The following is a 27,098-nucleotide window of genomic DNA, read 5'->3' on the forward strand; positions in this document are numbered from 1 at the left end:
CAAATTCAAAACCTAAACTCGACAACACCTCCTTTTTGTGCATACCAAATTTCATTAAAATCGGATTAACCGTCTAGAAGTTACCGAATTATTTCCCTCTTTTTTTTTCCTATACCACTGTGTGACGTTTTATGATTTAGATAACAATCTCTCTTGGTCGAAGTTTTTCAAGACTTAAATGGGTCACATTGTATTAGATATACACAGAGGAAAAATATAAAAAAAACAAGGTAAGAAAAAATAATAGTAAACTAAATATTACAGCTTAGAGAAAAATAAAGTAAACCAAAAACACTAAAACTGTGATTTTGTTCTACGAAACAATTGAGGATTTACACGTCAAGTGGCAATTTGCAACGGTTTATACTGCAAAGGCAGCAAGCACTTACTAATGCTGTTCGTTCCACAAATATACAACAAAATGTAGAAAACGCAAAAGTAAAACACAGTAATAACAATACCTAACAGAGCAACAGTCTCTTATATATGTATTTCTAAAACGGAAGCAAACTTCCAACATGAAGGTTTAGAATGTATAAGTAGACATTTTAACGGTAAACCACCATATTTACAACAAAGTGGATTATAATGATGACACTCCCTTTTTTCTCTTTGTAAACAATTGTTATGAATACATACATATATATGCTAGTTTGTATATATTTCTTCCAGATCACAGACATGGACTTATTCCCACATAAACACTTGTATAGTACTTAAAAGTGCGAAATACTGGTTAGAAATATCTGGGAAGAGAAACAATTTAATAATAAAAATAAACAAAATGATAATAGCGACAATAAAATGTATATTTTAAATAGGCAGTGCTTAAAGTATTTTCTCTAACACAAACATTTTTGTAAAGGATTTTGTAAACAGAAATTTCAAATACAAAACATAACCTCATTTGATTACAATTATTGAAAGTATTATTTAATAATGATATAACAGAAAGATTTAACAATGATTATTGTTATTGGAAAAATAATTGTTTCCTTTTGTTATTTAATTCAATTATGTTTACTTTCTAAAAAAAAAAACAACTGAAACTTTTTCCGTAGTTATAATTACTATTTCCTACTAGAACTAGAACAGTACTAGAACAGAACTAGAACAGAACTAGAACAGAACTAGAACAGAACTAGAACAGAACTAGAACAGAACTAGAACAGAACTAGAACAGAACTAGAACAGAACTAGAACAGAACTAAAAAAGAACTTTAATAAATTAAATTTACAAAACATAAGTACCAATTTTCTTGCAGTTTTTTAAATGATTATTTACCACTTGTAACCCAAAATTAAAGTCCCTTGAATAATAAGTATTAGTCACAATTTAATTTTTACTTTCTCTTGTTATGCTGGTGTAGCTAATTTGACACCCTTTCCGCCTATCATTAAATTATTTTAACACACACATAATTGGTTCAAGTACACTATAGCTCTTTTGTTTAAATTTAAATTAAACATTTTCTCATTACAATTAAATTAGTTTACACTACTCAAGGCCATTAATGATACATATTACGGAAAGTTTAGCATGGTTATTAAAAAAAATAGCAACTGTAACAATTTGTCCAAAAAATCCTTTTTATATTGTGTTCTTTTGTTAAAACAAAATTCTAAACCACTATTACAGCGAATGTGTTTTTGTGAGGTTTTTCTCGTTTTTTTTCTCTCTCTCTCTCTCTCTCTCTCGTTTTTTATTTTCAATGCCCTGCGGCATAATCCTTTCTATTACTCCAAAGCCCTCTTTAATTATTATGGCCAAAATGATTGCTTTAAGCCACAAAAAGTAATAAATTTAGAGAGCGAAGTAGAGAGAGGAGGAAAAGACTGCTAAACACAGGAACTTAGACATACACTCTCACAGAGGTTCAGCAAAGAGGAAAAATTAAACTAACCAAACAGCTTCATGAAAGAAAGAGATAGGGAGATAAAAACAATCTTGAATGAACCATAAAGTAAAATCCTAACAAGAATCCACTAAACAAATTGTCAACATGAACGAAAATTTGATGTTGCATGCATACACAAACATGTATTTTTGGAGCAAAAACACAGAGGAAAAAAATTAAAAAGGGACCAAGAACAACATGAGGTAAATGTGAACATAAAATATACACAAACCCTCTATATTCTATAACGAAAAAGCCAGACCAACACAATATAAAAGCAGTTAGGAAAACTTTAACTTTATTTATGTTTGATGCTTTCCAATGTTAATGTTTCCTTCTCTTCCTCTCTCTTGCATAGCACAGTTTGGTTATACAGCTGTGTGAAACAGACGAATAAGGATTCTTAAGTGGACGTTAAAAACCACGTAAATATAGTTTACAACCAAAACTACTAAACACAGCACAAAGCCATACATATTTAAGCTTTGTTGCAGTTAGTAAACCTTATACAAAACAAAAACTAAAAAATTTTCCTTAAATAGAAGTCTGTGTGAATGTGTGCAGTTGTGCAGCAAGAGTTTAACTAAAGGACACTTATACATTTTACAACATTTTATACTTTGGCGTTAAATTTGATGATAGGAGTAGTAGTGGGTGATGTTGTTCTTGTTGTAGGTTGGTTTGATTATGTTGTGTTGTTGTTCTAAAAATGTATATTTTATATTTAGTAGCTTGTTTGTTGCATACAACTACATGAATTTCCTTAGTTTTCATTATTTTTTTTTTACTTTATTTTTTTTTATTTGGGAGAGTTTTTTTTTATAAAATAGTTTGCAACAAAAGAGACGAGAGACCAGTTGAGTTGTGCTGTGCTGAGTTGAGCAAGTGAAAAATCAATTTCCTTATAAAATTTATTACATTTACGATTATGAAAGCATTAACAATAAAGTGTTGCCCCAAAAGACATGTTAAATTGAGAAAAAGTAAAAAATTAAAAAAAGAGATAAAGAAGTACTGAAGGCCAATCCCAAATATATGATACCCTACACTAATATGAACTATTTTTTTTAAGTTAGTTGTTAGTTGGATCAGATGTTTGATAAATTATGGATGATTCAAGTAATTTTCGGAAATGATTCTGTATATATAAAGACTAATTGGTTTCCGTAAAATGTCCAAATATACACTGATTCAATAAAACGTTTAAATGTTAAGCTTTTTTGTTTAAATATATGTATATAACACAATTATATATTTCGGTTATCATTTGTATCGGGATGGCTCAAGAAATAATACTAAAATAATAATCAACGAATCAATACCTAATAGGTGTTTTTGCACTCTTTTTAAATATTTGCTGTTTTTTGATTCAAAACCTATCAAACCAAACTTTAAAATTTTCTCATTTTAAAATATTGTTTACGCATGAAATTCATAACCAACATCAAGCATTAAATTGAATGTATTCCTGGACAAAAAAAAAAAAAAAAAAAAAAAAAACATATTAAAATACTTAAAACACATATTTACCTGTAGAGTGGAATTCCTGTTGTATCTTTGAACCATAGCAGTAGTTTTACAGAATCCTGCGGTGAAGGTGGTGTAAGATCGCAAGGTAAATCCACACTTTTGCCTACTGCTGCCCATACCAGACGTGCAGGAACTATAAAGATGAAAAAAATATGTAAAAAACATACATTAAAAATAAAATCACAAATAAATACGAAATGAAATGTTAATAAATGATTCTGCTTACAAGAGAAATACACACTCAAACACAGATACCAACAGAATAAAGAAGAGTAAAAGAAAATATAATATAAAATCAAGGATATTAGTTTGATTTCATTATTGATTTAAAATAATGTCTATAAATATATGTACGTATGTATAAAAGAAAAAACACATACACGGAGACAGCGTTATGCTGTGTATGCTAGAAAAACGAACTGATTATATTCAGGCATAAAATAAAATCATGTACCAACATCATCCTTCCGCCAACTTAATAATGCAGCTCGCACTCACACATTTCTGTAATATAATGTGCTGGCTCTTAAAAGTCACGTTAAAAGTCTTAAATTCAATTCAATTTAAAAAAAATAAATGAGAAAGCAAAAAATTTCATCTTAACAATTGCTTCTGTAATGTTTATGATGTACTTTTGTATGGTTTCCTTTTTAATTTCTCAGTCTTTCTTTTTTGATCTTTTATATGCTGGGAAATTAAATAAAAAAATATCTACAACTGGATATACTTATGTACGTATTGTAATAAAAAAAGGACATTATGGCTTCAATGGTTTGCTGGTTGTTTGGTATTTTTACTGTTTATTTTGTAAAAGTGTATATACAGAGAATATTGTCGGGTGCTGTTAAAGGAAGTAGATGGGTGTGTATTTGAGTGAATGCGATTGTATGATTATAAATATGTCTGCATGTTTATTTGTTTGATTTGAAAGCAACACAATTTCCTTTATTGTTGTTTTTCTTATAATTTATTTTCTGTTTTCTCTCTTCCTTTACTAGCACAACATAAGTATAAATAATATTTATATATGATTTTGTTTTTTTCTTAAGAAAACATAAACAAACTGTTGCGCTTTTTTCATGACTTCCGTTGTCGGTCGTTATAGATATACACACACATATACACACACTAAAGTCTCTTAACATATTGTGGTACATGTAGGAAAAGTATTTATAGATACTTAACCTTGTTGAGCTCAGCTCAATATTTTATAAATTTTAATCTTTGTTTTTTCCTAATGTGTTAATAATATAGTGTATATCTAAGTAATTAGTTACCCGGCTATAGCCATAAATATTTATATCATTATAAATATAAAGAGGACAAGCTCTGCATGGCGTCTAAGATAAAATAAAGCATAATTATTAAATAAATCGACAGTATGATTTTATAGAGATATTGTAAAATATTTAACGTATGTTTCAAATTTTATAAAATTATCCTAGATATTGCGACTTGAAGTTTGATTACAAGATTTACAAAGAGGGTTGGGATTAACCAAATCGATTCAAAAATGATTTTTAGTCGTTTAGTACATTTTACAAATACATATGTACATTGCTATGGTAATGTTAAGTATTAATATGGTGTTTATTTTAAATACAGCTTTGTCTTGAAAAATTTATTTTTAAAAGTCTTCCTAGTTGCTAGGTAGCTACTTAACTTTTTCCTTTTTGTTATTTTCTTACAATTTTTTATCCTTCATTTTTGCTTGGTCCTGAAGCTGTTTTTAGCAATCGGATGTTTAAGATTTTTTTCATCTCAAGTTTGTTTAAAAAAATTACGTCTGTTTTTATTACATTTCCATAATAAGTAAGGAAACATTTGACATCATAATTAAATTTTTTTTAATAACACATAAAAATGAAATGCTTTTTTAAAACAAAACAGTCTTATTAAAGTTTTAAGAGAATAAAAGCTTAATAATGCAACAAAAAAAAAAATAAATACCTTGAAATTCCTTATTTTAAATAAATATTAAACAACTGTTAAATATACATAATAAATTAATGCTCCTTCAAATTTTATTATATTAATTATACCTAATTTAATATCTAGCGCTTAAAAACAATACCATAAAAAACTAATCTACCAACACAGCACACAGAGAAAATCTGAATATATAAATTCCAACAATTTCAACAACTGTCTTTTGCCACTAAAAATTAAATAGCAAAAGAAAAACAACAAAAAATAAAACAAAATAATATAAATTGTTTTAAACATTTGTCAAGTTGAGAGAATTTACTGGTTAAAGCTTTATTTAATTTGCTAATTGAGTTTGGGTTTAAATGCATTTTCTCTAAAAAAAACTAATGAAAATCAAAGAACCCGGCAACCACTACAACTACTACCAGCCACCATTTCTAATACATTCAAATGTTAGCATTTGAGTATTTAATATTAAATTCAACATGTCCTTGGTATAAACTACAACTAAGCTATTTTTAGTTTTGCCTCATTTTCCACTTTCAAAGGTTGTAACTTTATTTAAATATTGTATGTATGTGTGATCAACTAGATTTCTAAAACATTGTGTTATTTTTTTTCAGTTGTAAATGTCTCTTCTCTTTAAATCCTGGCAGTATTTGTTGTTTTTTCTTCATTACACTAATGAAGCAACAGTCAGTTGTTTTTATTTATTTCTGTATATTGTTGTTATTGCAACAATCTGGAAACTGCTATAATTCAACATAAAGGTGAAAATTTTTTGAACTCAAAATGAAAATATATATTTTTTTTAAGTGCTATTTTATTTAAGTTACTGTAAAGAACTGAACTGAACTATATAAATAAATTCACTTCGTTTCCAATTCAAAAAAAAAAAAAATCCAACATTTATCCTTTCACAACTTATTAATTTTCCCCATTAAAGAAAAAACTAGCAACACTCGTTTAGATTTTTAATGCATATGTACTACTTTTCTCTTTTCTCGCCACCTTTTAAATTCTTTATTTTATTATGCCAAACGTGTCGTCGACCATTAGTTAATAAATTAAGAGACTTAAATCCCACAAATAAAACTACAGTTTTAAAACAACCATTAACTCGACAATACACAGGGAGAGCGAGAACGTGAGGGATGATTAAACTCAAGGGAGTGAAGAAGATGTGGGTAAAACTAAAAATCCTTTTTGGCAAATGATAAATAGACAAATAATTTGTCTACTAAAGTACTGATAGTTTAAGTTAAAGTGTTGGAGTGCAAAATAAAAAAAAAAGTATATAAAATCCAAGTCATAAAAGTTATTCACACCTAATCCTTACAAATGTGTTGCAATTGTCGTTTACTTTCATCGCTTTTCCATTTCCTGCTCCCTCAATTGTTTCATGACTCCTTTTGAAATTCTAGCCCTCTCTTCCTCCTTCTCTTCAGAACTATTATAAGCAAAACATATGATAGGAAGTAGAATTGTTGTTGTTTGGAAGTAGTTTTTATTTTTCATGCATTAATTTTTTTCTCTCTCTCACTCTTAAAATAAGTTGTAACTGTTTAAATGTGCTGGCAACTGTTTTTGTTGGTTGGTTAGTTGGCATGTTTTTCTTACTTGCACCTAAAGTATGCAATTTGTTTTTATTTGTTTAAAGGATTTATACGGATTCTCTTTCTCCGTATATTATTATTCAAATAACACTTTTACTTGTTTATAGAAATAAATAACTATTTTTGCTTTCATTAAGTTACTGAAAAAATATTAGCTTTTAACTGTTTATTTTAAAATTGTTTTCTTATTTATAAATACATATCACTAACAAACCTTATTGTTTTGCAATTAGTTATAATTTTAAATTCAATTAATTTAATTAGTGCTGATTATAATAATAATTTTTCCCATGGAATTCACTAATTACTCAATTATTTATTAGTTGTTTTTATACATTTTATTTAAAGCGATTATCAATCATCATTATCTGATTTGCTTTCATTTCAAATAATACACAACGTATTTTTAGTTCTATATTTTAAATTAATTTATCATTATATTGGTAATTTTAATAATAGTAAAGGCTGGCATTAGGAAAACATAAGTTTCATATAAATGTTTCATCATTTGTATCTAACGGTCTGTTTTTTTCTGACTGCTAATGATTTTGTTGACAAAGTTGTCTATTTAATGATGATTTTCTTTTTCATATTTCTTCTTTATCACTATCATATTTTTGTTACTATAGCAGATAAGCGGTGATTAATGTTTTAGAATAATAAAAATGTTTTAAATATTTTATATGGAAGACTTGTGTACACAAAAATATTTAGGACGATATTTTTCGTATAGTTTTTAAAATATATCGCTTGTGATTATTCCCTAAAAGTTTCAATGATGCATTTTTTATTTTTAGAAAACACAAACAAAACCCCAAACATATTATAGACAAAAAATATATATAAATATTGATTTAAAACGCTGGGAAGCAGAGAAGTAAATAAAATATTTGTATCTTTAGTGATCAGATTCTTAACTCAACTATGTGTCTTGGTTTTTACCACAAATTATTTTTTAACGTTTATAAAAACGTTTGTCAATATTTTATTTAATAACATGTTGGAACAAAACATGAAGAAAACTAGAACATTACTAGTAGTTAACTAGAACATAACAAGAACAAAACTAGAACAGAACTAGAACAGAACTAGAACAGAACTAGAACAGAACTAGAACAGAACTAGAACAGAACTAGAACAGAACTAGAACAGAACTAGAACAGAACTAGAACAGAACTAGAACAGAACTAGAACAGAACTAGAACAGAACTAGAACATAACTAGAACAGAGCTAAAACAGAACTAGAAACGTATAAAACCCCTTTCTTCTCTCTTTAAATTGTTTAAAAAATCTACATATAATTCATTTACATAGAGTTCATCTAACTTCATTTTCACGGTTTAGAGAGGATGGGAGGCGATGTACAATTAATAAACACTAACACTAAATCAACTCGTTAACTTCTTGTTTTTAAGTTTTCGAGTTGCAATTTGATAAACTTCAGTTTGAAAACGAAGAAATTTTATATAACTAAAGTTGTGGCAACACAAGTAGGAGGCAGATCTACTACCAACGAAGATGTTGCTGATGGAAATAAAGATGAAAATTAGTATGACTAGCAGAAAAGATTTTAACTTTATTTAAACTCAGAGTAATTTTGAGTAGTTTTGGAAAACAAAATAGCACAAATAAGAATATTGCAACAACACATTTTCTACTATATTCTGTTCTGTATGAATAAAATCTAAACTAAACTGTTCATTATATATATGTTACTTGTACTCTTATTTTGTCCCTTGATATTGCAAAATTTCAACTTTAAGTAACTCAAAAACTCTATGATGCAGTTTTAAAAACATTTCCTACGACATTCTATTAAATTCTCATTACTATGGTAAAAGTTTAATTTGTTTGCATTTATTTTGGTCTCTGCTAAGTGTATTTTTTTTTAGCTCTTTTTAATTCTACCAGGTTAGGTTTTGTGGCTGTTAAATACTTTTTGGGATTTATCATATATGTATGTATATCCAATGCAGAAAACAAAGTTAAATGAAATAACTTTTTGAGGAAAACCAACCCAGCCCAGTATTGATAAGTTGAGTATCTAACAATTATATACAGGCTAAATTGATAAATAATATGTATTGATTTAAAACAAATTACACAAATTCGGTTATCAAATTGTTTCCTTTTGAAGACCTTTTGGTTTGTGTTTAATTAAAATTTACAATTTCATTTATAGTCTATTTGCTTTATCATTCTTTTGTTTTCCTTTCCATTTGCAATTTAAATTCCAATTTTTTATTAATTTATTTTACTTTGCACCTTAAATATGCAGATTATGCTGACGAAGGGAGTTGTAATAAAAAAGTTTTTGCTACAATTTCTTAATTGAATACTTCGTTCATTTCGTTTGTTGATTATGGTCTTTTGATGTTTTTGTAAACATACTCTCATAAAAAATACTATTTCTTTTCCCCATTTAGGGAAGTTGAATATACAATAATTTTCCATAGAAAAAATTTAAATAAAACACACAACAAATTGTATTTACTTACGTACAAACATATATAATTTTGCACAAAATCAACTTGGTAACATTAAAAGAGTGAAAAGTATGAACTGCAAACTATCCTAATAAAAAACGTATCTTAATATACGATAGTAACTTTAATAAAGCAGAATGAATCCAAAACAAAATTTAGATGGAACTGAATTAGAACTGAACTAGAACTGAACTAGAACTGAACTAGAACTGAACTAGAACTGAACTAGAACTGAACTAGAACTAGAACTGAACTAGAACTGAACTAGAACTGAACTAGAAATGAAATGACTCCACACGATATATTTATTCATTTTTTTAGTCATAAAAACCAGCAGGTATTCATCATTGCAGCTGTCGACATGGCTCGCAATACGCATACATACATAAATACCATGAAGTATGGTATGTGTATGGCTATGTTTGAACTTGTGTGTTTCTGTTAAAACTTCATTTTATGATCAGCGAGGTCTTGTTTTTCATTTTTAATTGCTATTAAATTTAAAATATGGAAATTTTATTTTTATCTTAAAATGTATTTTGTTTTTTAGAGGGTGTTTTAATGGTGGTCTAATATTTACTATTGGCATTGCAGTGCTTTTAATTCATAATTTTATTATTTTGTTAAAATGGGGAAAAATACGAAAACAGAATAAAATCGAATTAAATTGAAGCATAAATCATTAAAATGTATACGCTTAATGTATTAGGATAATGCAATTTTAATTGAAATAAATATTAACAAAAGATAGATGGCGATGATGATGTTAATGATGACTCGGTTGTATTTTAGAAAAATATCAATAAAAAAGATAAACTAAAAATTGTTAGAAGTAATATAAAAAATAAAAAATATATGATTTTACTACGGGAATAAATTAATTTTATGGGATTTTTTTTTTGTGATAACTAATTTTTAATTAGATGAAAATTTAATAAGGGCTGTTAGGGCTTTAATTTTCTTTTTTTTTAATTTTTTAAGTGCATGATGTCACGTTATAAAAAAAACTAAACTGTGTTTGAGTATATTATTAATGTAAATATAGAAGTTTCTAATATGTATGATAAAAACTACAATTTAATTATTTTTCAACTAAAATTCATATATTTTAACATATTTTTCTGTTATTCTTTTTGATTACTAAATATTTATTTTAGGTATTTTTTCCCAACAGTCCATTTAAGCATTATTAATATTTGCGAAAAAAAAAATTACACTATCTTTGATTATAACAATTAAATTTATCTGTGTTAGTATGTTGTGGCATCAAAGCAACTAAAGTGCTGCATATTTTTTCTTTCATTTTTTAATCATAGTACTTAAATATAAAATTCATTTTATTTTATTTTTAATTTCCACACACTTTATACATTAAATTACATTTTCCTTTATGCCATTTAATTTATGCGAAAAAAGAGGATCCTGCTACAGCAAATACTAAGAGCACAGGTATCAAATATAAGCGAAAAAAAGAGAACAGACAGATAAAGTAGAAAAATGTAGGAATACATAGTTGGACATGGACGACCATATGATAAATAGTGAGTCCTTTAAAAATATGGATTATTTATAAGATATGCTTTAATAAATTATTGTCGACTTTTGTAGAGATATATTAAAACGTTTAACATTATTTTGAGCTCCTATTCGGGTTGGGCGGTTTATGGAGGCTTAGTCAAATGTCCGATTTTTACTACCTAGAGGGGTAAAAAGCGAATTGATAATATTCGGTATAAGAACAGTTTAGGGTATATATTACGCCCTTGTATTAAACACAAGAGGAATAATACATACCCTTCCCACTACAGTGTTATAGGGTATAAACATAGTTTTTTAAGAGAATACAAATGTTAATGCACTTATACTAAATACAACTAAATAGAATAGAATTTAAGTGCTCATAATGCTAAATATACTGAGATTATTAAATACATTTATACACATTTCTGTAAATACAAATAAGTAGTTGCAATAATGCATGTGTATCTGTTATACACATACATATGTACATAAATGTGAGTTTATACGCAAACATATATACTGCCCAGCAAAAAATTATTAATGTCATACTTTAAAAATTACATCATAATCACATCTAAAAATGCTATTACGTATTATTCACTTTTATAAACCAAATGAAAACAAAGTTGAAAGTAAGTAAAGAGGTGTAGAAAAGTCATTATAAATAACATATTTGAAGTTCATCAAGGTTTAGTGAAAAACTAGTGATGTTTACATAAGCGTTTCATTAAGATAATGTGTTTTATTTTTGACATCCAAATATCGGATTTTTTCTGTATTTAAAAATAAGAATAGAGGTAGTTCAGAGTTGCCAAAAATGAACAACATCCCTCCAATGACACGCTAATGTGAAATTCATAGGTTTTTCACCCGAATTAAAAGCACTTCGGGATACTAGTTGTTATGAAAATTCTACATTTTCTTTCACACTTTTTTTTGCTGGGTGTGTATATACATATGTATAATACTTAATGAGAAAAGCGAAACACTTAAAAAAACAATTTGCTCACCAATACAAATTTACGTAAAGAGAGAAAAAATACAAAATTTCTAAAAGTTGTTTCTGTTAAGTATATAGACATAGGAGATATGTATGTGTGTCAAAAATAAGAGTTCAAAGTTAACCCTGCAGATTATAGGACTAGTTTTGTATGGATAAAAACTTATATATTTCAAAGTACTTTATTAGTGTGACACAAAAACTATATAGTCAGCAAAAATTTATATTGATATTTAATGAGTAAAAATATATATTTTAAATATATTAACTTTTTATATTGCACTCTTTTTTAAGAAATTCATATAATGTAATGTAACTAGTTATGTAAGTAGGCAGTTATACATACTAAAGCAACTTGAAATAATAGAAATAATCTATCCAGAAATACATAAGTTGCCATGTAGCCGTTAGATATATTTTAAACTGCAGAGTATATATATGAAAAAGACATGGTACACATATGTATTGTGTGTATAAAATTATTTTTTAACTTAAACATTTTAAAACATATACTAAAAGTTAGTAGTTCACGTACATATTATTTTACTTACAAAGCATCTACACACATACGTATTTATGTATGTGAAATTGTTGTAGATTTATGACAAAAAATAAAGGATAACAACCCGTTAAATTTTTCTAGTAAAAAGTATTAGGGAAATTAACAATAAACTATATCAAGTCTACTTGTAACTGGAAATGATTTCTATCGTCTGCTTTTGATACACTGTTGTCAGATCTTACAACGTTGTCAATAAAGTGTACCGAAAATTTCTAACAATCGTGTAAACTTACGATCAGAAAAAGCATTATTGACAATATTGCAAAACAAAATTTGTAAGTTGACACTGTTGTTAGACATTTTCTGCGCATTTTACTGACAACTTTACAAACGTGTGTACATAGCTTACCATAGACCATGATATTGTCCAACTACTAGAGATATCAATTTGCAGCAGAATGATCAATATTTGATAGCGATAATTCATTCTTACAAAAATTTCAACTTTATAATATCTCTTCTTGGTATTATATAAATCACGCTATAGTTTCCATAATTATTTGATTGGAAACAGGATGTATTAATAGAAAACGAAAAATTATTTTAGATCTAAGAGTCAGTAAAAGGATTAATAACGTTTAAATAATCAATTATGTCTGAAAATATGTGTTATAAAACTTTAATAAAAATATTATAGAAAAGGCTTTAACTAAGTAAAATTCTACCATTCAGTTTTTTAAACACATATTTCGTTAATTTTTAAAAATTAAATATATGTTCACACATACACTTAAAAAGTCATTGTATTGTTATAGAACTATGTAGTATAAGGCTGAAATGGTTTCTAAAACTATATGGTCCTGGTTAAGGAGTATACACTGGTGTACTGATGGTGAAGGACTATACACTGGTGTACCATGGCGAGATATTTTTTTATGTTTTTTTTTATAACATTTAGTTTCTTCTGACTTTAACTCAAATTTTTTTAGTTTTTTTTGTGGCTATAAAAAGGATGTGTATTTTTTAATGTAAAATATAATGAAAGTTAAAGAGTGCGAAAATATACATTAGGGTCAGCTTTTATATTTTACTTTATTTAAGCTTATGTATTATTCTATAGTTGTATGTTTAGAAATTGTACATATATACTACATATTCATATGTGTATGTATATGTATTTTTTTACCAGTTATACTTTTTACCCGTACAATTTGTCTGTGTATATTGTAGTGAACAATATCTTGGCACACAATATAAGGAAACAGACAGAGTAACAAAAAACTAAAATATGAAAGCACTATAAAGCAGTTGGATGAAAAAAACAGCACGAATTTATGAAGTGGAGTAATTTAAAAGTGATTTTAAAACATGGGTAAGACCATAAACATCACAATTTCAATTGATGTAAATCATAATCTGATTTTCTGTTTTAGGCCACATGGTAGTATCTGCTTTAGTCTAATGACTACTAGATCAGATACAGGATTCAATTTCAAAGACTGGAATGATTGTAATTAGGAAGTATTTCTTAGGGTTGTAACTAACTTAAACTTAATCACCATATGTATTTCAATATATACCTACATATATACATACCTCTAAGTATGCAGCGAATTTATATAAAAATAATATTATAAATTTTCCCGAACAATGATCAAAATGTGAAATACTATGAAGAAATTTTTTCATTAAATAATACTTTTAAATTTCAATAACTTTTCAATTTTACTTTTTGTTTGGGTTTCAATAGACTTTAAGCCAGACTGACTACCTCAAACATGGGTAGTAAAAAGTCTAAAAGTCGCCTAATAGAGGAAATAACTAAAGAAAATAAAAATTTATATAATGCACAAAAATTATATGTATATACATATATAATACATACAAATGTATATATACTTATGTATATACTTTATATAAAAAACACTTAAACGGTTACAAAAATGTACATAAGAAACATATACCCAAGAGCTTACCTCACATATATAAATACAAAACTTTTTAAAATTTTTTCATATGTAAATGTAAATAAAATTTAGTTTTATTTACTTAAAAATATTTTTTTCTTCTTTCTTGACCATTACATATATGTACATGTTCTCGTACGCCAAAGAGTTTTAATACATTTAACATAAAAAAATAAATAAAAAAACATAAATAAATTGTTACTGAACACAAGTACATACATACACATTCATTCATTCACAAACATTCAATATTTATTTACGCAATTGTCAGTAATTTGCTATGAAGGCAGAAAAAATACGACTTTACTTATAAAGCAAAAAAATATATGGAAAAGGAACAGGATAATGAGTTTAAATATTGTTTTTTTTTTCTCATTTTCTATATATGGTGCCAACATAAATATAAATTCAGTTTATAAATGTGTGTTTGTACGTATATGTGTGTGTACTTATACATTTACAAAAGTATGCAAATACGTGCTAAATTTAAGTATGCGTAAATAAATGACTACAACAAGTCTTTAACTGTATGTGAATAATTTTGTAAAAGAAGAAAATATAAAAGAGAGAGAGAGAGGTTGTGATGTTTAAGTGTATTTACAATGTACTCATGCTTGATGCTGTGTATGTGTGCCAGTATAAACAAAAGTTAAATAATAAAGTTAAAATTTATAGACACATTTACAAAATGTATACATACATATTTGCATGTATAAAAAGAGTGCAAAAACCTTATAAGATAACCTCATAAATTAACTAATTTTGCATAAAACATTAAGTCAAACAAACCAAAACAAGAACAATAAGCACAGAAAGAAACAATTCTTTTATTAAAAGTATTGTATTATTTGGCTAATGCCACTAAAACTATATAATCAGAATAAGGACGAAGTTTACAGAAATTTTTAGAAAAATATTCATAAAAAAATTTTAGGCACAATCTTACATAATTCATAATAAGATTCTAAATTTATTCTTTAACTATGTACATTCTGCCATCTATAAGTCTTTCTCTCTGCATGTCTATCAAATTATCCGTCTGTCAATCTATTCTATATCCGTCTGTCTGTCTTTTGTTTAAAAATTTTTTACAAATAATCTTTACTTTCGCTTTAAACAATTTTATTTATTTCTGCCCTTTTCATTCACACAATTTAGCTGCCAACCTAAATATATATATTTTTCATAAGACATTTATTATTTTACGTGAGTAATAATAAAGTAAGATTTTTGTACATGTGTCCCATTTTCTGGTTTTCAAAACAGAATTTAAATTTATTAAATCATAGAAAATGTGGCGCACATTTTTTAATACTAAGATTTTGTACATTTGTTTGAAAAAAAAATCGGATCTTCACAATTTTAGTCAAGGATGGAAATGTCAGTTTTTTAAATTTTACAATTTCTCTACTGATTTTTTTTTTTTGAATTGAACGTATTTGATGTTGACGTTAATTTTATATTATATATGGCCTCCGATAGGTTAGCGATTACTGTTCTAGTCTGGGAGACCGGAGGTGGTGGATTCGATTCCCACCCGTGGTACTGGTTAAGGAGCGCACAACAGGCTTCGGATTTGATGTATACAACATCCTCCTTTCAAATTAACTAACTAACAAACTAACTAACTAACTAACTAACTAACTAACTAACTAACTAATTTTATATTATTAAGTCATTCAGTCTCAGAATACTTACTCTATAAACCAACCAATACAATAGTTAAACATATCTGTAGGTTAGCCTATATACTAATTCAAAGACAGTCCCCAGACTAGTATTGAAAATAATACAACTGTCAAACTTATCTGATGTTAAGCTTAAACACTAATAACTAATCACATTAACTAGATACATGTGCACAGACAAAGCTTTATTTTTTATAAACAAGTCATAATATTTGTCAAAAGAGTAACAATCTTCAGTATATAAACTAGTAGGTATATAGATTAATAAATACTTGACATTTGGTCAATAGAAAAAACTAGTCTATAGTTTGGGTAACAAAGAGAATAACCAACAGACTAGTCATAACCATAGTTATTTTAGTACTTTGCCTAAAAAAATTCGTGTAAAATTACTGCTATTTAAATATTACAAATTACCAACCCTGATATGATATGATTCAAATTTAAGGTTAAAGGAAAGATTCTCTCATAATATAAATGTTTAATAGCGCTTTAACATATAATAGTACTTTTGGGAATTTAAAAATATAATATTTACATATTTAGCACCATTTAGCATAAAGATCATGTATCAGCCAAAAATTATTGTAATTGATGTTAGAGAGTAGTATTAAAGTGTAAAATATTCAATGATTTACTTTAATAAGAGTGGAATTAAAATTAAAAAAAAAACATTTTAAATTTAACATTACAGTTAAATTCTTTTTTGATTTAATGTAACTTAATAAGTTTTCTGTCAAGTTTAAAATAACTGTTTTTAATTAAAAAAATGTCTAAAAATGTTTACAACTGAATTAAATAATATTTTTTAAATAAAATTTTAATTTTTTTAGTTGACAACTAAACTTTAACAGGAACAAAAGAAAACATTTCAATATTTTTAAATAAAAACAAAAATATAAAAACATTTTAATTTTTTTTTAACATACTAACCTCGACCGATAATCTAACTGATGATGTTAACAATTATTAAAACAAAAAAAGCTACAACAGTAAAAACAAAACGTAACAATAACACAACCACAATTAAAGATAAATTTAGTATAAAAATATAAAAAGCAACAAAAATATCGAAAATTTTTTCTAGGAAAAAATCATAAAATACTGTGAATTAAAATGTTTTTACAACCAATCCCATGTATAAATAATAAATATATGTAAATATTAAAATAAATTGTAAAAAATGAACTTCCGCATCCGTTCATTTATATAAATGTCAAACTGTAAACAACAACAGCAACAATACAACACAAAGCTACTGGCAAACACACACAAACACACGTGCTACCACTAACACACCCATAGTGCTTTGCACATACATAACAGGCAAAAATGATGTCCGTTAAAAAAATTATTCAAATTTATTTTTTGCACTTTAGATTTTATGCTCTCATGCAAGTTGTTGTTGGAAATATAAATTGTTGCAGTTGCATGCTGCATGTCTGTCTACTGGTATGTATGAAAATGTGTTTTTATATACATATATAAAAATAAAATATTTGAATATATTTATTGTCCATGGCATAAAATAAAAATAAAGAAAAAGTATTATGATGAACAACGCATGTTACCACTTTTTGTTGTTGCTTTTGTTGCCATTTATGCTTATTCAGGCATTTCATATTCATGCATCTCACACATATAAACACTCGTTCACAATTTTCAATTGTTTGTGTGTATGTATTTTTGAGTAAATTTTTGTTTATACACAAAATTTGTGCATTTATGTGTATGTGACAATGTGTATTGTTTTATGTTGGTGACAATAAATTTTAACAAATTTCTCATATTTACACAATTTTTGAAAAAATAACAAAATCATCATATTCCACATAACCAACCATTAAGCACGGAAATGACACTCACAGTTAAAAAGCAGTACAATTTAAGTGCAGTTATATTAGTTATATTTATGAAATTTTCAATAAAAAATTTTCTATAATTTAGTATTTCAAAATTATTAAAAATAAGTATTTGAAGGTATTTTCTTAAAAAAGTTATTTTTGCTTAAGTAATTTTTCTTTAAAATAAAGCTTTATTAAGTGTTAAGAACTACATAAAAAGCTTTTTAATAATTACATTATCTCGCAGTCTCCACTAGAATTATATAGCATAACAATTGACCTACTTCGTTAATAGCTACATTCGCACTTTGTAATTCTCTTTATATGTAAATAATATCTAAACACATATTAATATAAATTAATTTTCTAATGAAAATCAAATAGCTTTTAAACATCAATAAATAGACTCGTTATATATTTGTAAAAACCAAACAAATTGTTTATTAAGTGATTTTTGCATTAACTTTAATAAATTTATGACATCATTGACTTCTAATGCACATGTTTGAGCTTTGATCTTTACAGAAATAAATTATAAAACTTTCAAATAAACAATTACTAAAAGAAATTGTAGCGCCAACTCGAAGACAATTAATAATATTTTTCCAATGAGTGTAGCCGCAACATAATAAATAGTTGCCAATAATAGCAATAACAATAATAAAAACAACAACCAAACAATAGCAACAATTACTATAATAAATCTAAAGATGAATGAAAAAATTGAGGGAAATAAATAAAAAATACATTTAACAACAACAACTAACAATTAAATAACAAACGACTTTTCTGTCGGCAATATAGGAGAATTAAAATAAATATGAAAAATGTTTAAACAAAATATTAAAAATAGGATAAAAAATATTACTTAAACGAAGAAAATACACAAACAATTTAAATAAATCTATGTATATTTTTTATATGCATGTTAAAGGATACTCAAATCCATTAGGGAGTTCGTCAGTCATAACTTTAGTAGTAGTCTAGAGACACACTTAGTCAGCAAACTAGCAAGAAACTACTTGTCAGTTTAGAGCCCCTTAGAAATTTATATGGTCTTTACTGTCCCTAAGTAAATAATAAATTCGGCAAGTCTAGTCTATAGTATAGTCTATAGTCTAGTCTATAGTATAGTCTATAATCTAATCAATAGTATAGTCTATAATCTAATCTATAATCTAGCCTATAGTCTAGTCTACAATCTAGTCTATAATCTAGTCTATAGTCTAGTCTATAATCTAGTCTATAATCTAGTCTATAGTCTAGTCTCTAGTCTAGTCTCTAGTCTAGTCTATAGTCTAGTCGATAGTCTAGTCTATAGTCTAGTTTATAGTCTAGTCTATAGTCTAGTCTATAGTCTAGTCTACAGTCTAGTCTATAGTCTAGTCTATAGTCTAGTCTATAGTCTAGTCTATAGTCTAGTCTATAGTCTAGTCTATAGTCTAGTCTATAGTCTAGTCTATAGTCTAGTCTATAGTCTAGTCTACAGTCTAGTCTATAGTCTAGTCTATAGTTTAGTCTATAGTCTAGTTTATAGTCTAGTCTATAATCTAGTCTATGGTTTGGTCTACAGTCTAGTCTAATCTATAGTCTAGTCTATGGTCTAGCCTATAGTCTAGTTTATATTCACTTTAAAAGTACTTTTTATATTTCCAACTAATGAGGTAATAACACAATTCTGATATAAACAGATAAACCCTTTTTCGGATATGAAAATATTTATGTATATTTATATACATATATAATTAAAAACAATTGTGAATGTATTGCAAAACACATGCCTCTTACAGATATTAAATGAAAAAAAGAAATAAAAATAGAATTACTTTAAATATGGGTCAGTCTGTAGGTACAAAAAAGTTTATATAAAAACGCACATAACTATACATATGCCAACATATACATACATATAAATTCATATACACACATTCATATAAATATTTTATTTATACCCAGCAAAAGCTTTCATTACCAGCATTTCATTACTAACAGATTCAAAACTATCTAATAAAAAATATATAGCATACGTTTTATAAAGACTTTTGAATTAAAAGGACTTTATTAAACTATATCTGTGTAATCAGGACAATATGTAGTATTCATTAAAAATCATTCTATAGGTATGAAAATGGTTACAGTTGAAAATCGTTAACAAGTTTTTGGTGGGTATTTTGTATATAAAATAATATAATCTACAAAATTGTATAAAATGTTTTCGGTTTTTTCCTCTTATAGTGTAGTTTTGTTCATGTTTTTGTTTTCGGGTTCTTAATTGTAAATTGTTGTAGTAGACCTGATTCATAAACAATTGGTCGTTTACATTAAAAGCAGCTTACAGTGGTTATTTTAATTTAAAACAAAGCAAAAACAAAAAAACAACAACTGCAAACAACAAGAGAAACGCAAAAAGAACATATATTTATATAAATATGCATTTGTTAACAGAAAAAAAAGAAAATAATAATAAGAGTAAAACAAATAAAACTTTTTCTCTTCATTTGTATAGATGGTTTAAAATTTACTGTTTGTTTTACACACAAAAAAACGTTGCAACGCGTAAAAGCGGAAGTTATGTGCCTGTAAGTGTATTGCCAACGATTATATTTATTTATTATCTGCTTTTTTTGTTGCTATAATAAAATATAAACACCCAGAATGTATTAGTATGTATATAAGAGTAAATGAGTAAAAGTTTAAATGTGCAAATGTTAGTGAGTCATGTATTTTATATAATCACCATTGTCATTGGCCATTATCCATTTATATTTTTCATAATAATTCAGCCAAAAGTTATTAAAAATATTATTTTTGTTTATATTTAAAATTTTTTTCATGTAAGTATTTTTGTATAACTGCCATCAGTTAAATATGAATTCAGCAGAAAAGTCCTTTTGGTCTTATGATAAAAGCTTATCATCATCAAAAACAACAACACCGATTGTACAAAATATATATTATTTACCGGTATTATTATAATCAAGTAATGTAATATTCTCGGAAATCATGTTTGGCTTTTTTTAAATAACATTTATGTTATGTTCTCTTGTTTCAATGAAAACATTTTTTTTATTGATTTTTTTAATAAAGTAAATTAACAACCTTGTTTTCTTTTTACACGTTATATAAAACGTTTCAACATGATAAGGCATTTTGTTAATAATAAAACAAATAGGAAAATATATGTAAAACCGAGGAGTAAAAGATGTGTTATACATTTATATACAAGAAATCTTTATTCTGCAAGAAATAGAATATGAAACTTAATCGATAAGGTTTAAAATTGTGTGTTCTTCTTTCTTTTAACTGTCAAGTTTTTGTGAAATAATATCATTTAAATCGTAATATCTTAAGAAAATTATGAAGATATTCGAATATGTTTGATTCTATTGAAAATTTTAGTTATATTATTTCAGAAATTTTAAATATGAAGAAAACCCTGTAGAACAACAGCATGATATTTATTTTTATATACAATTTCTTCTTAATTGCATCTTGTGACTATTGCAATTTAATGTTAATCAAAATCAATATAAATCATACGCCCTTAAGAAAAATTTCAAAAAAAAAAAAAGATTTATAATCTTTGAATCTAATAAAAATGTTAAATGAAGAACACGAAAAGAAGTGATAATTTTCAAATCTGCTGAATATCTGAAGATAATTGTATTTGAAACTTTACTTAACAATTAACCGAATTATATCAATTTCCTTTAGATACTTAACAGAAATATCTGCATATTTTCTGATATTTTTTGCTCGATTATTTGGTGTATATTTTCAGCACTTTTGCATAAAAACTTTGCAACAAAGCTTTACATTACCTAAAGGAAATTCTGTTTTTTTTATTAAAAACATGCACAAACATGTTTTTGTATCAGACAAGTCTGATTTTAATACCTTAATGCTTCGGAAAATGTTCAGAAAAATTTTGCGGGATTATACTATTAAATGCCTAAGTGAAATTTAGATATTACTTAGAAATTCTAATAAAATTTTATTTAAAACTGCTTAAGTTTATTGGAGCAAAATAAATGGTTTGCTAGAGCTTAATATACTATGAATGTATTTGAAGATATATTTTTTATTGTAAATAACATATATTTCATTAAAAATCTATTAAAAAAAATTAAACGAAATTAATATTAATCATACGCAACCATGGAAACGTATGGTTAGACTTTTATGGTTTGAGTGTGATGTCGTAAATACTGCAAATTTCTTAAAGAAAAGTTTTTATTATTTGCCTAATTCCTTAAAAAGTACACAATTTTCTAAGAAAATTTATATATTATAAGCAAATATAGTAATATAATTATTATTTCTCATTTTATATTAAGCTCCAAAACAAAGAACAAAAATGTTTGTTCATTTTTTTAAATGATTTCATATGTGTATTTATTTTGTAAGTAGCTGATGTGTCTTTTACCTTATCATCATCTGCATTACCATTACAAATTTGTGTATGTTAAAAAGACAAGAGACAAAAAAGTATGCCATTGAAGAAAGTACCAACACTCTTGCATAAAATATATATTTTGGTTTGTTGTCGCTGACAACAAACACACTTTTTCCATATTCATACATACATATACATTTGTATGAGTATGTATTTTGTATATATCTTACAATTATATCTACATATATTCCACACAATTTGCAGAAAGATAGTTTTCCGCAAGAAGTTACAAAATTGAAAAATAGCTATATATTTTCCATTTTAAATATATGTACATACACAAATACATATGTATGTAATTTATGCATATATTTCGTGTGTGCAATTAACAATTTTCCTTACTTTTTGGTTGCTTTACATTTTGGCTGCTATTGTTTTTATTTTAGGTTATTCAAATTTTATGAAAAGAAGATTATATGGCATTTGTATGAAAGTAAAATAATTAGGTGTTGCAATATGTACCATGAATGAAGGAAAGAAGTTTTAAAATTATTGAATATTCATTTGGTATTTGAAAAAAAAATATGAAAACCGTAGCTATGCATTTAAATTAGTTAATTAAAATGTTATGTGGAAACATTTAATGTCAAAACTAAATATTATTTTAAAATTATTTACTTTTTTAATCCTTAATAAAATTTTCAAAATCTAACAAAACCATTACCATATCAACTTAATATTTTATTATTTTAATCCTAAATGACATGCTGAAACATATTATTACCTTAATTTTGTAATTTTCTCTTTAAATTTACAATATTCTTAAATAAGTTGAAATAAATATCAATCATACGCATCCGTGTTTTCTTTAAAACTTAAATTTGAATAACTAGAAATTGTTTAAATAGTTTAAGGTTTAATTCAATTCTTGATGTCTGGAAATTGACTTACATTTTAAATATTGTGTAATGTTACGCCTTTCTTTTTTGTATTACAATATATAAATTTTTTTAAATACCAGAACTACCACGGTAAAATTCTTATACTAAAATAAAGAACCTTAAACTTGCAATTTTTTCTTATATATACAAAATTTTTAAATAAATTGAAATAATGATCAATCATACGCAACCCTGTTTTCTTTAATATTTAACTTTGAATAACAAATTGTTTAAATAATTTAAGGTATTAATCCAAAGGACTGGAAATAGTCTTACATTTCAAAAATTGTGTAATCCGAGGAAAAATTGTATTAGTTCTACAACTAGTTCTAGAACACAGGATTTTATCCTGAACTCGTTCTAGTTTGGTGTTGAGACCAATGATTTTTTTTTTTTTAAATTGTCACCTTCGCAACTGGTTCTGAGAAAACCTTATGGAGTCGACACTCGTTCTTTGAAACGCTTCTGGAACTAGTTCATCAACAAATGATTTTTGTTTGAATTTGTCAATCTCAGAACTAGTTCCATGGAAGTTTTAGAGAACGTATAAATAAATATTTATTTTTTAACCGTTTTTGTTTGAAATTACTAAGATTGGGATCAATTTTGAGAAACTGTTAAGGATTTTTACTATTGTAACAATGTTATTTACAAAACTTACATACATATACATTTCTTACGTAAAATTTAATATAATACTTCCGCATCTATAATATTTTAAAATATTTACCTTCTCTTGGTATCATTCAATTAGGGACCTCTTTAATATCTTGTAGATCAGTTAAATGCAAAAATATACATTTGAACGCGATTTCTGTTTCGATAAAATAAAGTTTATAAAATTTTGATTTTTTGGAACTAATATGCGTTTCATTGAACTAGTGTAGTAGCAATGTATAACTATTTTCAAAGAACTAGTTCCTTGAAAACGATTTAGAAGTATTTAAGTACCACAACAATATTCTAAAGAACGGTTCCAGAAGTAATGGCGACACTACTAGTTCCAAGGCTGTTGTTTAAGAATCTGAAGTGGTTCTGTTTCCACTCGTTCTAGAACTAGTAGTTTTTAGAACAATTTCTAAAATTTTTCCTGCGATGTTATACCTTTCTCTTGTATATTATAATTTTTATTTTATTAATTTTATTTTAAGTACTTGAACTACCAATGTAAAATTGTCATCTTTAAGTGACAAAATGTTGCCTCTCATAAGTTTTATTATATATATTCCTTTGGCTTACAAACACACTTCTAAATTACCGACTTACCACTTTAAAGTTAAATCTTAAATTTTACTCTTTCATTAGACCAACACCTTTTTAAGACATAAAAGAACATATTTTTACATTTTTATATTATTTAAATAAAATATGACAAAAATGTTTTACGCCCGCTGGCACAACCTAGGTAGTGAATTGTGAAGGGGAGAAGTATGTGCAACAGTTACAAGAGCATAATATGATGAAGAGTGAAAAAAATTAAAAAAAAAGGAAAACAAAAACTACACACTTTCATATGTCAAGTGTATTTAACAAGTGAACATGACAGTTCTTTTTTTCTTGCTCTTACACATACTGCTCTTGGTCTTTCTTTGAAGCTCAGGGAGCCCATACAAAAAGTAAAAACCACTTAACGTACTATGACTTTTTGATTTTTTACGTATTTTTTTCATAAAATTTATATTTGATTTATGAACTTTTTTTCAAAAGTCAGAAAAAAATATAAAACTTGCATTTAGTATTTACACAAAGTTGCTCATTGCACTTTTTTTATCATATTTTTTTTCATAAGTTTAAGATTTCAAGTTAAGATGTTTTGAACATGTCTTCTTATTTAATATTTAACTGCCAAAAAAAGCAAGTAGCAAAAAAAAAAATAAATAAATACAACAAGCCATGAAAGTTATAAGTTTTCTTTTGAATGTCAATGATTCTAAAGTAATGTTTTTGTGCTAATAATTTATTTATAGTCAATGTTGAAAACCGTTTCGAATCGGTAGAAGTATACTAATAACGGTATTAAATTTATTTGGGTAGTGGTGTTGTAGTCTGTAGTGATCTGAAAAGGTATTTTAACTACGAATAAATATTTATCATTATTTAATAAATTTATTTTTTGTTAATGCAACTGAAGGGGCCAACAGTATTATTTTTTATCTCTTTATTAAACCAGCCAGAACTCCAACGTCTTTAAATAAGTTTCAAAACTAAATTTTAATTTAACTTAAGAAATATTTCTATAAAATATCATATAACACTTACAATGTAAAGGTCGATATAATTACTGAAGTCATATTTTACGCTCTAACTGTATTTCCTCTGATCTTTAAATTTCAAACCATCTGTTATTTTCTTTTTATTTTTGACAATTTTTTTTAAATAATTTCCCCAACAAACATACAATATACATCACAGACTATTTTTCATTTATTACTTTAACAACCAAAAAATAATAATATTTTTTATTTAATTTTGCTTCCTTAGTTTTTTTGTATTTTTTTTTTCTTGAGAAAATTTCAGTTAACAAGTTCCATTGTTACTGGCTGTGGTACTATGGTGAAAGAGCAACTCAATCACTCATTCATTCCGACAAACAAAATAGTTTCAAATGAATAAAAATGTATACAATTCCAATTTCATTTTTATTTTGAAGATTTTATGTCATGGTTATAAATGTGAGTAGAAATAGGTAAAGCCCAGCAAAAACTTTTGTAGCTTTTTTAACATTAATAGCTTTAACAACTTTTTATGAAGATAATTTTTTAAATGCTTTTTTAGGAGTTTTATGAAACATTGTTTTTCATAAAGCTTTATTGATAAGCTGTAGAAAAGCTCAACAAATAGAAATTTAAGTTTTTATACAAAAAAACTTGTTCTATAACTTTTTATATAAAAAGCTTTATAAACTTCTCATATAAAAAAGATTTTTTTTTAAATTTGTTACACCAAAAAGCTTTGTTTAGTTTTTATACAAAAAGTGTTTAACGAAAAACCAATTTTTTTAAAGCAGTTCTTACTTTTTTAAAATTTTACTAAATTTCTGTCTAAAAAGTTTATTTAACTTTTTATATAAAAAAACTCATCCACAAAGCTTAACTTTTTATATAAAGAGCTTTTTTCAAAGATAAACTTTTTATACAAAATGCTTTTTCTCAGACTATTTTTAAGAAAGAATATTTAAAAAAATATGATGTTTTTTAAGAAAAAAATATTCTTTTACGAAAAGCTCTTTTTAAAATGAAAAAACTTAAGCTCGTTCAAAAAAAGCTTTTATAAAGACACGCTATATTTTGCCTTTTTCACAAAACAAAGATTTTTATACAGAAGCTTTTTTAACAAAGAACTGATTTTTATAAAAAATAAAAATTTAATTCATTTTGAAACCAATATAAAGTTATAGTCGGCCCGAATGGTATATTTAAAAAGGGGAAATGGGAACATTATTGTGTGCTACAAACATCAGGACAAACCCACGATACTCTCCCCCAAAAAAGATATGTTGTATATAGAAAATCATTTTCAAAGTACTAAAAGAACTTTTTCAGGACATCGTTAGGCATTTTCCACTGTTATCAAGATAATATCTGAAGAAAGTACTGATTTTGCTGGGTTTTGGACAAAAGCAACATTGACTAAAAGTCCATTATCATTGGAGTGGTTTTTCTCACTTGCTTGCCAAACACTGTTACTGTTACAGTTTACTGCCTCTGACACTGACTACACAACAATTGGTTTCTATGGTATGAAAACGATTTTCTAAAGTATGTAGTTGTTGTGTTTTT

General features: G+C 26.1%; 1 protein-coding gene across 2 annotated transcripts in view; it reads right to left on the reverse strand.

Annotated features, from left to right (window-relative positions):
• Nucleotides 1–27,098, reverse strand: part of LOC111675664 (neural cell adhesion molecule 1) — a 139,145-nt gene that overhangs the window by 69,125 nt on the left and 42,922 nt on the right. For both annotated transcript variants that reach the window (XM_023436463.2, XM_046950730.1), the window contains exon 2: nucleotides 3,429–3,561. In XM_023436463.2, the coding sequence (XP_023292231.2) occupies nucleotides 3,429–3,561 (133 nt within the window). The remainder of the gene's footprint in view (nucleotides 1–3,428; nucleotides 3,562–27,098) is intronic.

This window comes from Lucilia cuprina, chromosome 4 (assembly GCF_022045245.1).
Source record: "Lucilia cuprina isolate Lc7/37 chromosome 4, ASM2204524v1, whole genome shotgun sequence".
Classification (NCBI taxonomy): Eukaryota; Metazoa; Arthropoda; class Insecta; order Diptera; family Calliphoridae; genus Lucilia; species Lucilia cuprina.